The 16,915-nt window shown below is 42.9% G+C and overlaps 2 protein-coding genes across 2 annotated transcripts in view; both read left to right on the top strand.

Moving 5' to 3' along the window:
• The window catches only part of LOC106577554 (cellular tumor antigen p53), a 36,476-nt gene extending 25,236 nt beyond the window's left edge, over positions 1 to 11,240 (top strand). Inside the window, exons 6-11 of the mRNA XM_014155682.2 lie at positions 7,265 to 7,377; positions 7,515 to 7,624; positions 7,838 to 7,968; positions 8,058 to 8,155; positions 9,691 to 9,794; positions 9,949 to 11,240. Coding sequence (XP_014011157.1) covers positions 7,265 to 7,377; positions 7,515 to 7,624; positions 7,838 to 7,968; positions 8,058 to 8,155; positions 9,691 to 9,794; positions 9,949 to 10,036 — 644 coding nt within the window. The 3' untranslated portion in view covers positions 10,037 to 11,240. The remainder of the gene's footprint in view (positions 1 to 7,264; positions 7,378 to 7,514; positions 7,625 to 7,837; positions 7,969 to 8,057; positions 8,156 to 9,690; positions 9,795 to 9,948) is intronic.
• A 1,658-nt stretch (positions 11,241 to 12,898) lies between these two features.
• LOC106577732 (receptor-type tyrosine-protein phosphatase eta) lies at positions 12,899 to 15,953 on the top strand. Its single transcript, XM_014156052.2, has 2 exons — positions 12,899 to 13,223; positions 15,647 to 15,953. Exons 1-2 carry the CDS (start codon positions 13,193 to 13,195, stop codon positions 15,919 to 15,921), a joined length of 306 nt encoding a protein of 101 aa, XP_014011527.1. The 5' UTR covers positions 12,899 to 13,192; the 3' UTR covers positions 15,922 to 15,953.
• Positions 15,954 to 16,915: the final 962 nt, after the last annotated feature.

Raw genomic sequence — 16,915 nt, 5'->3', positions numbered from 1 at the left:
GCACTTCACATTTACGTGTCATAAAACTCCGGTCATATACAGTGTCAACATTTATGATCACTGTTTGATATAGTTACAAGATGACATGGCGTCATACCCTGGGTTGTTCTGAAGTTTGTCTATTTTGAATAAAATTCACAGCGGAACATGCTGAAATTACAATCCGTTTCTACGAATGTCCTTGTGAAAGCCTAACACTAAGATCATATTTTAACTTTTCTTCTGTAAGAAACGTTTCAATGTAGCCCAATCCATTTAGAGCAGTTCCCACGAGTGTAAAGGATTAAACAGCACTACAATAGGAATGAGACACGACCTACCCTTAGAAGCCCAGGCTCACTGTACATTCACTGATATATATTCTCCTTCAATTTGATGAACGTAACTTTTAGAATTACTTTGAAATGTTTTATGCTGCCTTTTCGCCTGGATGAAAAAATATTTTATGAATGGATTTATCACAACGATAATTAATACTAAGATTGTTTACAGTAAATTGTGGTTACCATACCTCGGACGGAGACAAGTTATTCCATTCATTCTGATTCTCCGTGGTTGCATTCAAGTGGAATCCAGTTCGTGACAATTAGCTAAAACTTAAGGTTTTGGCTGAAGTATTTGGATTAAAACAGCCAATAGCACAATGGTTTCCACGGCGACTCACATGCCAGAGTGCTATGATAGGTCTATTAGTCTTGTGGTTAGGCTGCTCTGCCCTCAAATGAACGCCCCCTGCAACTCTTTCATTGGAACCATCAACTTAAACATCACATCATTGTTGGCCGGGGTAGGCCGTTGTTGTAAATAAGAATTTGTTCTTAACTGACTTGCCTAGTTAAAATAAATAAAACTGTATTTTTATTTATCTGTCCCATTATTGCGTCTGTGAGAGCACGGACAGTACAATTGAGGCCATCTCCATTTTAAAGTAGTACATTTTCTTCTATTTGCCAAACAAACTGAATGAGTGCACACTGCCACCTAAAGTGTGTTGTTAGGACAGGTATAAAGCCACGGTTGGTGGTTTACTGCCACCTGCAGTTATGGAATGTTTCCTCACAAGTATAATTCAGTGGCTATCACTCTTGGTGACCTGGATGGAATTCTGTGATCCTTCCTTAACCCATAGGACAGGGGTCAACTAGATTCACCTGCAGGCTGGTGTGTGTGTGTATGTATGTATGTATATATCTATCTCACACACATACGCATTTCTTTTCTTGAGCGGATGGTCGGTGGGCTTTAACATTGTTAAAATAATTTGTAGGCTGAAAATTGACTGCAAGAAGCCCAAACCAGATATTTGACTAAAACATAATTATTTCAAACCTTGCTTACATTTGTATACGATCACGTGTCTCTTATGCATGGGAATATAGTTTTTTGGCTCAGAACTTGGGGGTTAAATAAAACCATTTGACCCGCGGCCTGCCAGTTGGGGAACCCTGCCATAGGAAGTCCCACCCAGTTGTCTGTTGAAATGCTGAACATCCTCAATGGTACTGCCCATGCTAAAATGGGCCTTTGGGCACTAGAGTCCTCTCTCTATGATTGTAACTGAGGAGTTGCAGGCTGGTTGCAGTAAAGCATGGGTCTGACATGACCGGGCATGTTTCAAACGAGGGTTAAAATGCATCTTTTCATAAAGGTATTTATGATTTATTTAGAATATAATTGTAAAGCAATATTTTGTTCCTATTAATTCCTATGGGTGTTTTTCCACACTTGTATTTGTATGATCTTTGATAGTGACTACCTGTGCGAAGTAATTAAGCAAGTGTCTATTTCTTTTCTTCATAAATTCAATTCACATCTTTATTCTTTCACAGAGGGAAATTCCCCTGGGACAAAATACTGATTGTTCAATGTTTCCCTCCCTCCCCAGTATTCTGTGCAGCTGATCAAGCTGTACTGCCAGCGGGCTAAGACCTGCCCGGTGGAGGTGCTGATGACCAAGGAGCCCCCGCCAGGAGCCATCCTACGTGCCACCGCCATCTACAAGAAGTCAGAGCACATGTCCGAAGTGGTCAGCCGCTGCCCCCACCACCAGAGCACGTCTGACAGCTATGAAGGTGTGTGTTTTAGTCTTGAGGTAAAAATTCTAAAGTGAGTTAGATAGTAAGTAATTTGCCCATGTTGAGAGTTAAGCAGACTGATACAATTTCTCACTAGGTTCATTAGGTTGTAATGAATGAACATGCAGTATTCAGCTGGAATTTGGTAGAGTGACCTGATTTGTCTAACTGTATGATGAACCTTATTTTGCCCAAACAGGTTGTGAACCCAAATGTGTAACTGATTCTAGTTTGAGATCAATACATTGAAAGATCATTTTGGGTTAGGTGTAAGGGCAGATTTTGGCTATGTCATCTTGTTTTCAGGAGATTGTATTATCTGTTTAATTAATTTTATCTTTCACAATAGCTAATGTAAGTAATTAGAACAATTCCCATCCCCTACAATGGGCTAAAATATAGACTAATTAGTGTGCTTATCTCAGCAAGGACACTACTGTTATTCCCCATACTTTTATTATTTCACTTCTTACCAATTTTTCTGGTGTAATTAGGCTATTTGAAATCTGATATGTCAACTTGTCTTTGATTATTAAAAAATTAAGGGCTATGCATTTATGGACAGTGTTGATTATAGGCTAAATCATAAAATGAGAATAGGCTCTCTTGAAATGCCCCTTGCCTTTGTCATTTTAGTATTGTGCACAAGCTGCTAGGCATGTATTAACAGATATTGCCTTTTTAGAGTAAGATGGCAAGGTTTTGCAAATCAGTCTCAACCACCTGAAGATGGGTGTTCATTTTGATTTGGCTTGAATGTGGGATAATTTGTACAAATCAAATGTCATATGAACATATTCAAATTCCCAGTATTTGGGAAACGTAGATCAGGGGTGGCCAACCATCTTGGCGAGCTACCTCTAGGTCCTATTTTAAAGGGATAGTTCACCCAAACGGATTACATATTTACATTATGGACGCACGATATATCGGTGAACATATCGGAATCGGCCGATATAGCTAAAAATGCCAACCTTGGTATCGGCCGGTCTAGTTTAATGTCGATATGCAAAACTGATGTCAAAGCTGACGTGCATATCTATATAACGAAGGTACATGACGTAATGACGGCACGTAAAATTTTGCGCTGTACGTGCAACATAGCATTCCTAAACTAGCCCACAATGTCTGCTGTGTGGATCGAGCAATCAAGCCAAGCAGTCATATGAAAGGGTAACAAAATTTCAGCGAGACAACTCAAATGCGAAATCCATTAATGCCAAGATAATGGAATTCATTGCCCTTGACAATCAACCATTCTCTGTCGTGGGCATTTTGCCGACTGGTCGAGCACTGGTTAACACTACCAAGTGAGCTATTTTTCACGTTGCCCTACCGGAGTTACACAGTAATAGCGTCACTGCTATTAGCTTCACGACATGCATACTATGGAACGCCGTTTGGGTCTTTGCATGTCAAAGAAGATACAGTAGCACTGTCAAAACACCGGCCACGAATGATGTGTTTACAATACCGTGTTGGTAATAAAGCATCATTTGTTCGACCGCAACTTCTGGGGTAGCTAGCTTTTAGCTTGGTACCTAGCTAGCACCAATACAACCAGCCTGAAACAATGACGAGTAAAAACTGTAGTCATTTTCATTATACTTAGCAATGATTTAGGAATCCTTGTAAGTATTAGCTAGGTAGCCACTTGTTGTTCACCTATTGAACTTCAGTTCATGAAAATAAATAGCTAGCCAGCTACTTAACCCTGTTGCCCAAAGCTAATGTTATAAGCAGCCAGCTATTTTCATCTGGCTATTGAGGCTCGACCCGACCGGACCGGGTTATGTGTTGTGAAGCTAGCCACAATAAGGATTAGGCACAATAGTGGAATTTGCGGTTTGCCTTCAAAATAAAAGTATGTCATTGACAGTGATGTAAATGAATACAAATAGTAGAATTAGGCCATACTTGTATTTTGAAGGGTAACCGCAAAGTCCACTATTGTGGCTAATCCTTATTGTGGCAAGCTTCACATAGATGGGTCCGACCACCATTAATCAAATAAGAACCGTCTTATAAATTAGGGTTATTTTAGATGACACCTAGCTATATACACTGCTCAAAAAATAAAGGGAACACTTAAACAACACAATGTAACTCCAAGTCAATCACACTTCTGTGAAATCAAACTGTCCACTTAGGAAGCAACACTGATTGACAATAAATTTCACATGCTGTTGTGCAAATGGAATAGACAACAGGTGGAAATTATAGGCAATTAGCAAGACACCCCCAATAAAGGAGTGGTTCTGCAGGTGGGGACCACAGACCACTTCTCAGTTCCTATGCTTCCTGGCTGATGTTTTGGTCACTTTTGAATGCTGGCGGTGCTTTCACTCTAGTGGTAGCATGAGACGGAGTCTACAACCCACACAAGTGGCTCAGGTAGTGCAGCTCATCCAGGATGGCACATCAATGCGAGCTGTGGCAAGAAGGTTTGCTGTGTCTGTCAGCGTAGTGTCCAGAGCATGGAGGCGCTACCAGCAGACAGGCCAGTACATCAGGAGACGTGGAGGAGGCCGTAGGAGGGCAACAACCCAGCAGCAGGACCGCTACCTCCGCCTTTGTGCAAGGAGGAGCAGGAGAATCACTGCCAGAGCCCTGCAAAATGACATCCAGCAGGCCACAAATGTGCATGTGTCTGCTCAAACGGTCAGAAACAGACTCCATGAGGGTGGTATGAGGGCCCGACGTCCACAGGTGGGGGTTGTGCTTACAGCCCAACACCGTGCAGGACGTTTGGCATTTGCCAGAGAACACCAAGAAATTCACCACTGGCGCCCTGTGCTCTTCACAGATGAAAGCAGGTTCACACTGAGCACTTGACAGACGTGACAGAGTCTGGAGACGCCGTGGAGAACGTTCTGCTGCCTGCAACATCCTCCAGCATGACCGGTTTGGCGGTGGGTCAGTCATGGTGTGGGGTGGCATTTCTTTGGGGGGCCGCACAGCCCTCCATGTGCTCGCCAGAGGTAGCCTGACTGCCATTAGGTACCGAGATGAGATCCTCAGACCCCTTGTGAGACCATATGCTGGTGCGGTTGGCCCTGGGTTCCTCCTAATGCAAGACAATGCTAGACCTCATGTGGCTGGAGTGTGTCAGCAGTTCCTGCAAGAGGAAGGCATTGATGCTATGGACTGGCCCGCCCGTTCCCCAGACCCGAATCCAATTGAGCACATCTGGCACATCATGTCTCGCTCCATCCACCAACGCCACGTTGCACCACAGACTGTCCAGGAGTTGGCGGATGCTTTAGTTCAGGTCTGGGAGGAGATCCCTCAGGAGACCATCCGCCACCTCATCAGGAGCATGCCCAGGCGTTGTAGGGAGGTCATACAGGCACGTGGAGGCCACACACACTACTGAGCCTCATTTTGACTTGTTTTAAGGACATTACATCAAAGTTGGATCAGCCTGTAGTGTGGTTTTCCACTTTAATTTTGAGTCTGACTCCAAATCCAGACCTCCATGGGTTGATAAATTGGATTTCCATTGATTATTTTTGTGTGATTTTGTTGTCAGCACATTCAACTATGTAAAGAAAAAAGTATTTAACAAGATTATTTCTTTCATTCAGATCTAGGATGTGTTGTTTAAGTGTTCCCTTTATTTTTTTGAGCCGTATAGTTAGCTAGCTAACTATAGCTACTGAAACAGATTGTCGTTTTGCTATGTTTTTGGGGAAGAACATTGTTTTCATCCATGAGCTAGCAAGCTTATTTTTTATGACCAGCATTGTAGGTGCGTGAGACAATTTCACCAGCATCATAGCACACGTATCGATGAATCGTTGTGACATGAAATACGAGTGATAGTGTAATCAATGTGTAATAACTACGTAAAAAATCTATCATCGCGTTAAATTATTGTTGCGTGTAGTCATATTCAGGTCCTGATTCGTCAACAAGGTTATTTGACACGTTAAATAGTATTTCTTTCACTTACTTGCTGTTTCATTGTTAATTTGTTCAGTAGTTTCATTCTCAACCAGGATTTCTATGAACAATGAAACAGCACAGCAAGTAAGTGAAATAAATAGGTTTTGATTATGTTTTACTGGTAATGGGGACATGCATAAATGCCAACAAAATAACTTTTTTGGTGTGTGTGTGTAACCTTAACTAGGCAAGTCAGTTAAGAACAAATTCTTATTTACAATGACGGCCTACCCCCGGCCAAACCTGGACGACGCTGGGCCAATTGTGTGCCGCCCTATGGGACTACCAATCACGGCCGGATGTGATACAGCCTGGATTTGAACCAGGGACTGTAGTGACGCCTCTTGCACTGAGATTTAGTGCCTTAGACCGCTGTGTCTGTGTGAACTATTTAACTGCACTAGAATGCTTAAAAGGCCACTAAAATTTTAAATATAGGTTATCGGTATCGGGGCTTTTTGGCAAGGAAAATATCGGTATCGGCCAAAAATGTAATATCGGTGCATCGCTAATTTACATGTTTGTTTCTTATAGAGAAGGAAAGACTGCAATCCATCCTATGGTTAGCCACTGCAACCAACTGGTAATATTAGCATTTCTAACCAAAAACCAATGTACTTCAATGTCCCCCAGTTAGCATACTCTAAATTTCATGCCCAAATAAACTCCAAAGTAACTTCAAACCAAGTTGTTGAATTGTGAGTGTGTAATCCTGAATGCACCAGACCTGTGGTAAAAAAAAAAAAAAAAAAACTAAACCCTGGTAATGGGCCTAAGCCATGTGAAAATATGTAGAATTGCAGTAATTTTTTAACTAGGCAAGTCAGTTAAGAACACATTTTTATTTACAATGACGGCCTCCCCCCGGCCAAACCCTAAACCGGACGACGCTGGGCCAATTGTGCGACGCCCTATGGGACTCCCAATCACGGCAGGTTGTGATACAGCCTGGAATTGAACCAGGGTCTGTAGTGTCATCTCTCACTGAGATGCAGTGCCTTAGACTGCTGCGCCACTTGGGAGCCTGTGTCCAAGCTTTAAAACTGAATCTTCCTGGGGGGTCCCCTAAGACACGCTGGCGCCAATGATATTCACAATAGGAAATCTCATTGCAAGCTATCTCCTAAAGTTGACAGCCCTGCAAGGCATAACTCCCCCCTCGTGTAAAAGATGGTCCCAGGAAGTTCTGAGAGGACTATTTACCCCCCCTCACTTCCTGTCTACTTCCTGTTTCCTGCCAGGTGTGACCCACCGCAGTCACCTGATCAGGGTGGAGGGGAGCCAGCGGGCTCAGTACCTGGAGGATGGCAACACCAAGCGTCAGAGCGTGCTGCTGCCTTATGAGCCTCCTCAGGTATACCCCCCCTTCCTCTGGTCTCCTGTATTAGTTTTAATATAAAAGATGAATCGTCAGTTTGCTTGACACTTTCATCTGTCTATAATTCATTGAAAATGTACATGTATGTTTAAGTGCATCTTCACTTTGTATAGCTGGGCTCTGAGGCAACTACTGTTCTCCTGAACTTCATGTGCAACTCCAGTTGCATGGGTGGTATGAACCGACGGCCCATTCTCACCATCCTGACGCTGGAGACCCAGGAGTAAGTCTCTCTCCTTATCCCTTCTCACTGTGTTTGTTCATATTGGAAAATCTTTCTGAGTCTCGTCCTTATTTGTGTGCGTACATATGTCAAGCGCTCCCTTTTCTGTGGGAGTAAAAGTCTGAATTCGCTTTACATCTGTGATAATGTGTTTGGGTCCCCTCGTTTGTTCCCCCTAACTCTCTCTATTCTCTACCCCTCTCCTCTCTCTAGTGGTCAGGTTTTGGGTCGCCGTTGTTTTGAGGTTCGAGTCTGTGCCTGCCCCGGCCGGGACCGCAAGACCGAGGAAGAGAACGCTAACAAAGCTCTGAACGGGACCAAGAACACCAACGGCACCAAAAGAAGTAAGACTGGGGCTGTGTTCCAACAATATTAACTGGCCTCCTTTCCTTGTCTCCTATGTCACTGTTGGCCTTGTTTCCTTTCCCCTCAGAGTCCCAACCTGCCCTGCCGCCTCCGGGAACCAGTAAGAAGATCAAGAGCGGCTCCAGCACTGAGGATGAAGACAAGGACAATGTATTCTTGTTGCAGGTGGGGGGGATCTCACACACACGCAGGCCAACACACTTTTGGGAGGGAGAATTTGTATATCTCTATTTCATGGTTGTGATAAGGTGTGACGTGACTCCATTAATGTGATGACTGCTATTCATTGAGTAATTACCTTCTACGTTGAATTATTACTCAATTAAATTAATCATGTAACAATTGATTAATTTGTAATTTGGGCCCCCAGGGGAGAAGTTTATTTAATGAGTTACCGTTTCCCGAATTAATTCAAGAATATATTGATATCATACCAGTCTGAACTGTAGCCTAAGTGATGAATCAGTGATACACAATTGGCTTACTTATTTATTAACTAACTAAATAATCACACAGAATTACATAAACACACGCAGTATAGCTTATATTGATTACTAACATAATGCAATGAAAATTCCCTAGTGGACTAACCCAACATGACGGCTTGTTACACAACGGAAAGGGGGTGGGGAAAGAGAGCAGGAGAGACAGAGTGGACTTAATTATACATGCATGTGAAAGCTATGCTCATGGGAATATGAGTACTTTGCACATGAACGACCGCTCATTCAAAAATAATTGCAATGTATATATTTACACATGGATGTCTTTGTTGTTTCTGTTGAACTTGATCCGTCTATGGGAAGTGGTTCGATGTAAGTCTCTGGTTGTGTAAGTCTCTGGTTGTCCACCAGAGGTCACAATATCCTTAGTTGTAGGCATTTTTGTCTGGAAGTGTTCGTTAGGATAGATACCTCAGAGGTACCTATGATGGTGAGGAATTTGTCCTTCCCTCTCGTCTTGGTCAGTTGTCTTAGACTACGTTACGCTGCATGTCTTAGTCTAGTCTTTACCTTCGTCACTCGTCGAGAGTTTCAGAGGGTCTTACCATTTTCTGGTCTTGTAGTTTTAACAATTTCCAGCCGTGTAGCCACCGCTCCACGCTGTCTGGTCTAATATGTTAATTCTTCAGCAAGTCCTTTTTAAGTACACTGGTCTGAAAGGTGGTTCCATCTTGTTGACACAAAGTCTGTGCTCACGTGGGAGTGGTTACTGACTTGGCCAGGGTTTATATGAAAAGCCATTATCTCATTTAGAAGGCTAAAATCACATTTCTGACTTCAAAAGCATTCTTATACTTAAAATAAATTATACAACATTTAGATGCAAACCTGATCACTAGGTGTACACTTTCAGAATTATAGTCCTTGTTATAGTCTGTCAAATTATTTTAATGACATCACAAAATATACATTAATATTACATCTGTCATAATTCCCAACATTTGGATATTGAAATATATTGTCCCAATGTTCATTGCCAAAACATCAAACAAAGACTCTGTTGTAGCAAAGGGATTTTTAACTTCTCCATACTGCAGTGCAAGAGAAAGTTTACGACCGGTCGTTACTTCATAAAACCCGGCTAACTCCCCCTCTGGGAGAGAGGGGGTTTGGGCTATCTGTCATCCTGTAATCCGCACCAAGGAGAGAGTCATGACAGGTGCCCATTTAAAAATTCCCTCACTCTCTTTCTCTCAGGTACGTGGAAGACAGCGCTATGAGTGGCTCAAGAAGATCAACGACAGTCTGGAGCTGATGGACCGCATTCCTCCCGCTGAGCAGGAGAAATACAAGAAGAAAGGGTACGCTACCAACAGCATACATTTTGATGACGGGAACTTCTCCCTAAAATGCCTCTGTCCCACTTGTGTATTAATCCCTAATTTCCTCCATCTATCCTCTCAATTCTAGATCACTGTCTCACTTTCAATGTTTGTCCTGTATTTTCTTTTTCAGTTTCTCAAAGAGCCGCAAGCAAGAAGCGTTGGCCCCAAAAAGTGGAAAACGGATGCTTACAAAGGAGGAGAGGAGCGACTCGGACTAATGCCAGGACACCTCAGCCCTTCCCTACTGTCTATTCCAGACCAACATTAAATTGTGACTCCAAAGTAAATGCCCAATACCAAACCCTAGGCAATACATGTAGTCACTTCTTGCAAGATGGTAATAGCTCCACCTAGGCAGCCATACTCAACAGGCTGACCGCGGTCTGAAACCCGGACCAGAACGTTGTCAATACGGACTTCGGGTCCCGCCCCAAAAATTATTATATCCCTTGGCAACATATGAACACACAAGGCATTGCAAAATGTGTAGAATTGTGGGAAATGAGCTTTAACACTACAAAAAAATGTCTCTGCCAACAAGAGGGGTGTGAATAGTTTGGGCTTACATGGGTTGCAAGGTGGAGGTTTGTTACTACACTGATAAATGACAATATCCAACCGGACCTTTACCATCTAGGAAATTTGTGTTACCCGACCTTTTCATAGTACTTGAGTACAATGGTAGAATTTTAACCATATTTCAGATGCCAGTCACTTTCGGTACAATACAAAGTGTGTACGTGTAGGGCCTATGGTTTGGATTGGGTAAATAGGCTGACCCCCACCACCACGCCAGTCACTTTCGGTACAACACAAAGTGCCTAAGTGTAGCCCCCACTGCCTTAACCATCTGGTGTGACTTCCTCCTCACCTGCCCCAAAGAGCACTTTAGCTTGTGCTTTTATGATTTGGACCAATTAAAACTAGTCATATCTTGACCTGCCTAGAAACGATGCTTTGTTACCAGTTAATTGGCCAGTTGCCTGTTAGTATTTTTGATACCTGCTAAACACAACCACTGCCTTCATTCCTCCCCCTGAACCGTTGACCTGTTTCCCTGTTAATCATGGTCCTAGTGAGGCATTGGTCTTTTTTCCCCATTTTTGTTTTGTACTGCTGATCTAGAAACAATTTTTGTAAGTTCTTTTAGGAACTGTTAAACGATTGTCTTCTCAGAATGTTTTTTTATATTGTACTAATTCCAGTGTTTTGTCCAATGTCTTTTCTCTCTCCTATGCAGAGTTCTGATACTATGCTTATGATATACTTGATTAAGCACATTTTATATTGGTTTACTTTATGGTTTTCTGATGGAAACTCTTTTTACTGATGTAATTTGGTGCTGACATGATGCTTTGTTTAGGGAAAAAGGAAACATTTCAGGGAACTTAAAAAAATCTAATAAAAGCTATTTCCTAAATAGTACTGTAATCCTCAGTCTTTTGTGTTATGAGTTTATTTATTTTTTTAAACAAGGTAACATGGGTGAGTGATGAGAGACACATTTGCATCTTGGAACCAGAACCAAATCTTGCTTGTCCTGGCTAGTTACTCTTATTAGTTAAGGCTCTGTAACAAGACTATTTTTACACCATCATATGGACCTGAACTGTGCTTGTCCCAAATATATTATTTTTCACATTGCTTCCATCATGGTTCCAGCAACTATGGTGGATGTGTAACCAGGCCAGCACAGTACTGCTCGGCTTGATCACAAAGGCACATTTCAAGCCATGACATTTTTGCTCAATTGGTATCAAGGGACCTAACATGTCCAAGGAACACATTCCCCACACCAGTACACCACTGCCACCAGCCTGTACCATTGACACCAGGCAGGATGGGGCCATGGACTCATGCTTACTCCAAATCATGACTACCATCAGCATGATGCAACAGGAACCAAGATTTGTCGGACCAGGCAACGTTTTTCCACTCCTCAATTGTCCAGTGTTGGTGATCGCGTGCCCACTGGAGCCGTTTCTTGGTTTTAGCTCACAGGAGTGGAACCCGGTGTGGTCGTCAACTGCAATAGCCCCTTCGTGACAAGGACTGACGACGTGTGTGTTCTGAGATGCTGTTCTACACACCTGTGTTGAACTGCGCAGTTATTTGCCTGTTTGTGGCCCGCCTGTTAGCTTGCACGATGCTTGCCATTCTCCTTCAACCTCTCAACGAGCTGTCGCACCATTCTCGGTAAACCCTAGACGCTGTCGTTCGTGAAAAGCCCAGGAGGCCAGCTGTTTCTAAGATACTACAACCGGCACACCAGGCACCGACGATCATACCACGCTCAAAGTCACTTAGGTCACTCGTTTTGCCCATTCTAACGTTCAATCAAACACTAACTGAATGCCTGTCTGCCTGCTTCATATAGCAAGTCACGACTATGTGACTCACTGCCTGTAGGAGCGAACAATTTTTTGTGAACGGGGTGGTGTACCAAATAAACTGGCAACCGAGTGTAGTTTTCACCGGTATTCTATCTAGATCAGTTTTTCTTAATCCTGGTCTTTGGTACCCAAAGGTGTGCAAATTATTTTTTGCCTGTTGATCTACACACCTGATTCCACTAATTGGACCTTTAATTAGTGTAATTGGGTGTGAAGTGCTAGTGCGAAAAAATGTGCGGGACCAGCAATAAGACTGATCTAGATGATTGACATCTGTATTGGAGTGGTTGTTGATTCGAGAGAAGCTGTGGTTATGGCACCATAGCTTGTTGTGACACGATCATAGGGCGTATTCATTACGCCGATTCTGTTGTAAAAACGTTTATTTAACGGAACGCGGAGGGACCTACCTGAATTTATTCAATAGAAACTCTTGTTTTATTTGCAAATGTTCTGTTTGGCAACTTGTTTGGACTAATGATTACATCCCATGTTGGGACAGTAGTTTAACCTGACCAGTTATAGCCATAGACAATAACTAGGGCACAACGTTTTTCCAGGTTAGGTCTCGGAAAAACTCCTGGCCCTAATCCCATGTAATTTGTTTCTCTTGAGCTCTTCATATGTTTTCGATAATACTCCCTGTGAGTCTTCTCCCTCCACCCTCCCATTCTGAATGCAGTCTGTGTACCCATATTCAAATTCCCATTTCCCTTAAATGACCTAACCATCACAATAGGTGAATTTATGTTCAGAAAGAGGGATGAGTGAGGAAGGTGCCTCCACATTTCAGTAGATCAAACGCTGCGCCCGCAGTTGGTTTGATTTTGTTCCTCTTGATAGGGTTTGTGATACTGAAATCTGTTTATGTTGGATACATTTTGTGGATTTCAACAGCTACTTGTCTGATTAAATGTATTCAAGTGTGAATATCCAAATAGGTACCCAGAACGAAGAAGTCTGAATCCCATCAGTTGAAGAATGGACAGGATTCAACATCTGTTATTATGGGGTGAGCTCAAGTACTGCTTTTGACAAATGTTTTAAAAGTGAACCTTGTAGGGTGTAAAGAAACAAGCAGTAAGTCAATTGTAGATAAGAGTACAATCTATGAAACAAATATTGTATTTGGCAGCTTAAAACACAAAGAATGATGCAAGAATGAGAGAACTGCTTCATTATTTTCTATTTCAAATTTCAAGTGACATTTATAAGGGATATTCTGTTTGGGAATAATGTATCCAAAACTTCCTTGAGAAGCTATCCGTCAGATGAAAATATAATGTAAAGACATCCCATAAATAAAACAGTCTGAGGTCCTGAGCGCTCTGGAGCAGGTTTTCATCAAGGATCTCTGTACTTCGCTCCGTTAATCTTTGCCTCGATCCTGACTAGTCTCCCAGTCCCTGTTGCAGAAAAATATCCCCACAGCATGGTGCTGCCACCACCAGGCTTCACCGTAGGGATGGAGCCAGGTTTCCACCAGACGTGACGCTTGGCATTCAGGCCAAAGAGTTCAATCTTGGTTTCATCAGACCAGAGAATCATATTTCTCATGGTCTGACCGTTCTTTTGGTGCCTCTTGTCAAACTCCAAGTGGGCTGTCACGTGCCTTTTACTGAGGAGTGGCTTCCATCTGGCCACTCTGCCATAAAGGCCTGATAGGTGGAGTGCTGCAGAGATGTTTGTTCTCCTGGAAGGTTCTCCCATCTCCACAGAAGAATGTTAGAGCTCTGTCACCTCCCTGACCAAGGCCCTTTGTCATTATGGGGTGTTGTGTGTAGATTGATGATGATATTTTATTTATTTAATCCATTTTAGAATAAGGCTGCAACGTAACAAAATGTGGAAAAATAGAAGGGGTCTAAATACTTTCTGAATGTACTGTATATGCCTCATCACAATTCTTTCTCTGAGTTCCTTGGACTTCATGGTATAGTTACTGCTCTGACATGCACTGTCAACTGTGGGACCTTATATACACTCACCGGCGAGTTTATGAGGCACACCCATCTAGTACCGGGTCGTTCCCCACTTGGCTTCCAGAACAGCCTGAATTCTTTAGGGCATGGATTCTACAAGGTGTCAGAAATGTTCCACAGGGATGTTGGTCCATGCTGACACAGTGGCATCCCGCAGTTGCTGCAGGTTGGACGGCGGTACATTCATGCTGCGAACAGTCCACCTCATCTCAAAGATCCTCTATTGGGTTTGGTCAGCAACAATGTTCAGATACACTGTGGCGTTCAATCGTTGCTCAATTTGTATCAAAGGACCTAACCTGTCCCAGAAAAACACTCCTCACACCAGTACACCACTGCCACCAGCCTGTACCTTTGACACCAGGCAGGATGGGTCCATAGACTCATGCTGCTTACGCCAAATCCTGAGTCTGCCATCAGCATGACGTAACAGGACCAGGCAATATTTTTCACTCTTCAATTGTCCAGTGTTGGTGATCGCGTTCCCACTGGAGCCACTTCTTCTTGTTTTTAGCTGATAGGAGTGGAACCCGGTGTGGTCGTCTGCTGCAATAGGCCACCCGTGACAAGGATAGATGAGTTGTGCGTTCCGAGATGCCATTCGCCACACCCCTGTTGTACTGAGCTGTTATTTGTCTGTTTGTGGCCCGCCTGTTAGCTTGCATGATTCTCGCTATTCTCCTTCGACCTTTCATCAACAAGCTGTTTGCCCCCATAGGACTGCCACTGACTGGATGTTTTTTCTTTGTCGCACCATTCTCGGTAAACCTTAGACAATGTCTTGCGTGAAAAGCCCAGGAGGGTGGCCTTTTCTGAGATACTAGATCCGGGGTGCCTGGCACCGAAGATCATACCACGCTCAAAGTCGCTTAGGACACTTGTTTTGCCCATTCTAACGTTCAATGGAACGCCTCGATGCCTGTCTGCCTGCTTTATATAGCAAGCCACGGACACATGACTCACTGTCTGTAGGAGCAATTCATTTTTGTGAACTGGGTGGTGTACCTAATAAACTGGCCAGATGAGGGTAGACAGGTGTTACTTTCTAAATCATGTCCAAGCATTTGAACTGGCCACAGGTGGACTCCAATAAAGTTGTAGTGATATCTCGAGTATAATCAAAGGAAATTGGATACTTCTAAACTCAATTTGTAGACTCAGCAAAGTATTGTGTAGATGTCTGTATTTAATTTTCAATACATTTGCTAACATTTCTAAAAACATGTTTTCACTTTGTCATTATAGGGCATTCAGTGTAGATGGGTGAGAAATCCATTTAGTACATTTTCAGTTCTGACTGTAACAACAAAATGTGGATTAAGTCTAGGGGTATGAATACTTTCTAATGGCACTATATGCGTAGATGGTTATTATAATGGTATAACAATGTTAAGACATCGATATCAGTGAAGATGATGATTATGCTGACTACTGATCATTCATTCTCTCTCAGAGCCTGATGTGATCAAAAGCCTCAACGTCACCAAGGTCTCAGAAACAAACATCGCCCTGTCCTGGTCCGCTCCTGAGGGCAACCGTGACTTCTACTACATTCAGGTGAGGGGTCAACCTTATCTGAAAATGACCACACACACAGAGAGCGCCGTGGTCAAAGGCCTGATACCGGGGGGGTACTACACATTTGAGGTCAACGCCAAAGTGGAGGACGAGTCCATCGAGGGAGACCCACTGAACATCTCCTCCTACACCAGTAAGTTAGAACACTGATGTTTGTTTGTTGTTTTTCCTTTGCAAATGTTTGACTGGTTTTCCTAGAGGAAAGTTTCTATAGGGGAAACAGTAAATAAGACTTGCCACATCAATTTCATTCCATTGAGAAAGTGAATCCGACATGTAATTATAATTTAAAGGTTAGGATGCAACTGACCCCAAATCAGTTTCATAGATTCATATTTGTACATTACCAGTGCAATTTACACACACACTGATCTCTTTTTTTCCCCTTCAGAGCCAGGAAAGGTGTCACACTTAAAGGCGTCTGCTCCTACTACTGACTCTGTCTACCTCCAATGGGAGCAGCCTGCAGGGAATATCTCTGGGTTTAGAGTGGACGTCTTGCATGAAGAAAACGTCATTAACAAGTTTGTAGGCTACCATAGAACAGTAACAAGTACTGTATGTAGGCTATCATAGTTCAAACCAAACACATGCCATTTGACTATTTACTGCTAATGTTTTTATAAATCAAAAGACCCAGATGTTTTTTCCCCCTGTGGGATCATGGGAACAATCAGGAAATTGCCACTTTCAAAACAACTGGAATTATTTATTTTTCCAAGTTCCCAGTTGTCTTGAAACCACCAAATGCATGACCTGGGAATTCACATAGAAATGTAATGAATAGAACACACTCCATTCTCCAGCTATATGGAACAGAGAACAGTCTCTGATCTACAAGACAAGAGTGCGTGTGAACAGTATTGATGCAAGGCCATTGCTTGTTTATTTATAGGACGCTGATCAACATAAACCTGAAAGATACAAGTCTTAGGGTGATGAACCTGTCGGCAGGCGCCAAGCTCTGGCTGAGCGTGGTAGCACTGGTGCCCGACGCATTTGTGAAAGGAGAGCCCAGCACCGTGATGGCCTTCACCAGTGAGTTTGGACAGATGATAATGGTGTTGGGAGAAGTTGCCCCTAGACAACTAATGGTTGAGGTTAGGATTTGGGGAGGGTCAGCTGATCCTAGATCTATATCAAG

Source organism: Salmo salar, chromosome ssa18, assembly GCF_905237065.1.
Source record: "Salmo salar chromosome ssa18, Ssal_v3.1, whole genome shotgun sequence".
Lineage (NCBI taxonomy): Eukaryota > Metazoa > Chordata > Actinopteri > Salmoniformes > Salmonidae > Salmo > Salmo salar.
Note: the sequence above shows the minus strand (reverse complement) of the source record. Positions and strands in the feature narration are given on the sequence as shown.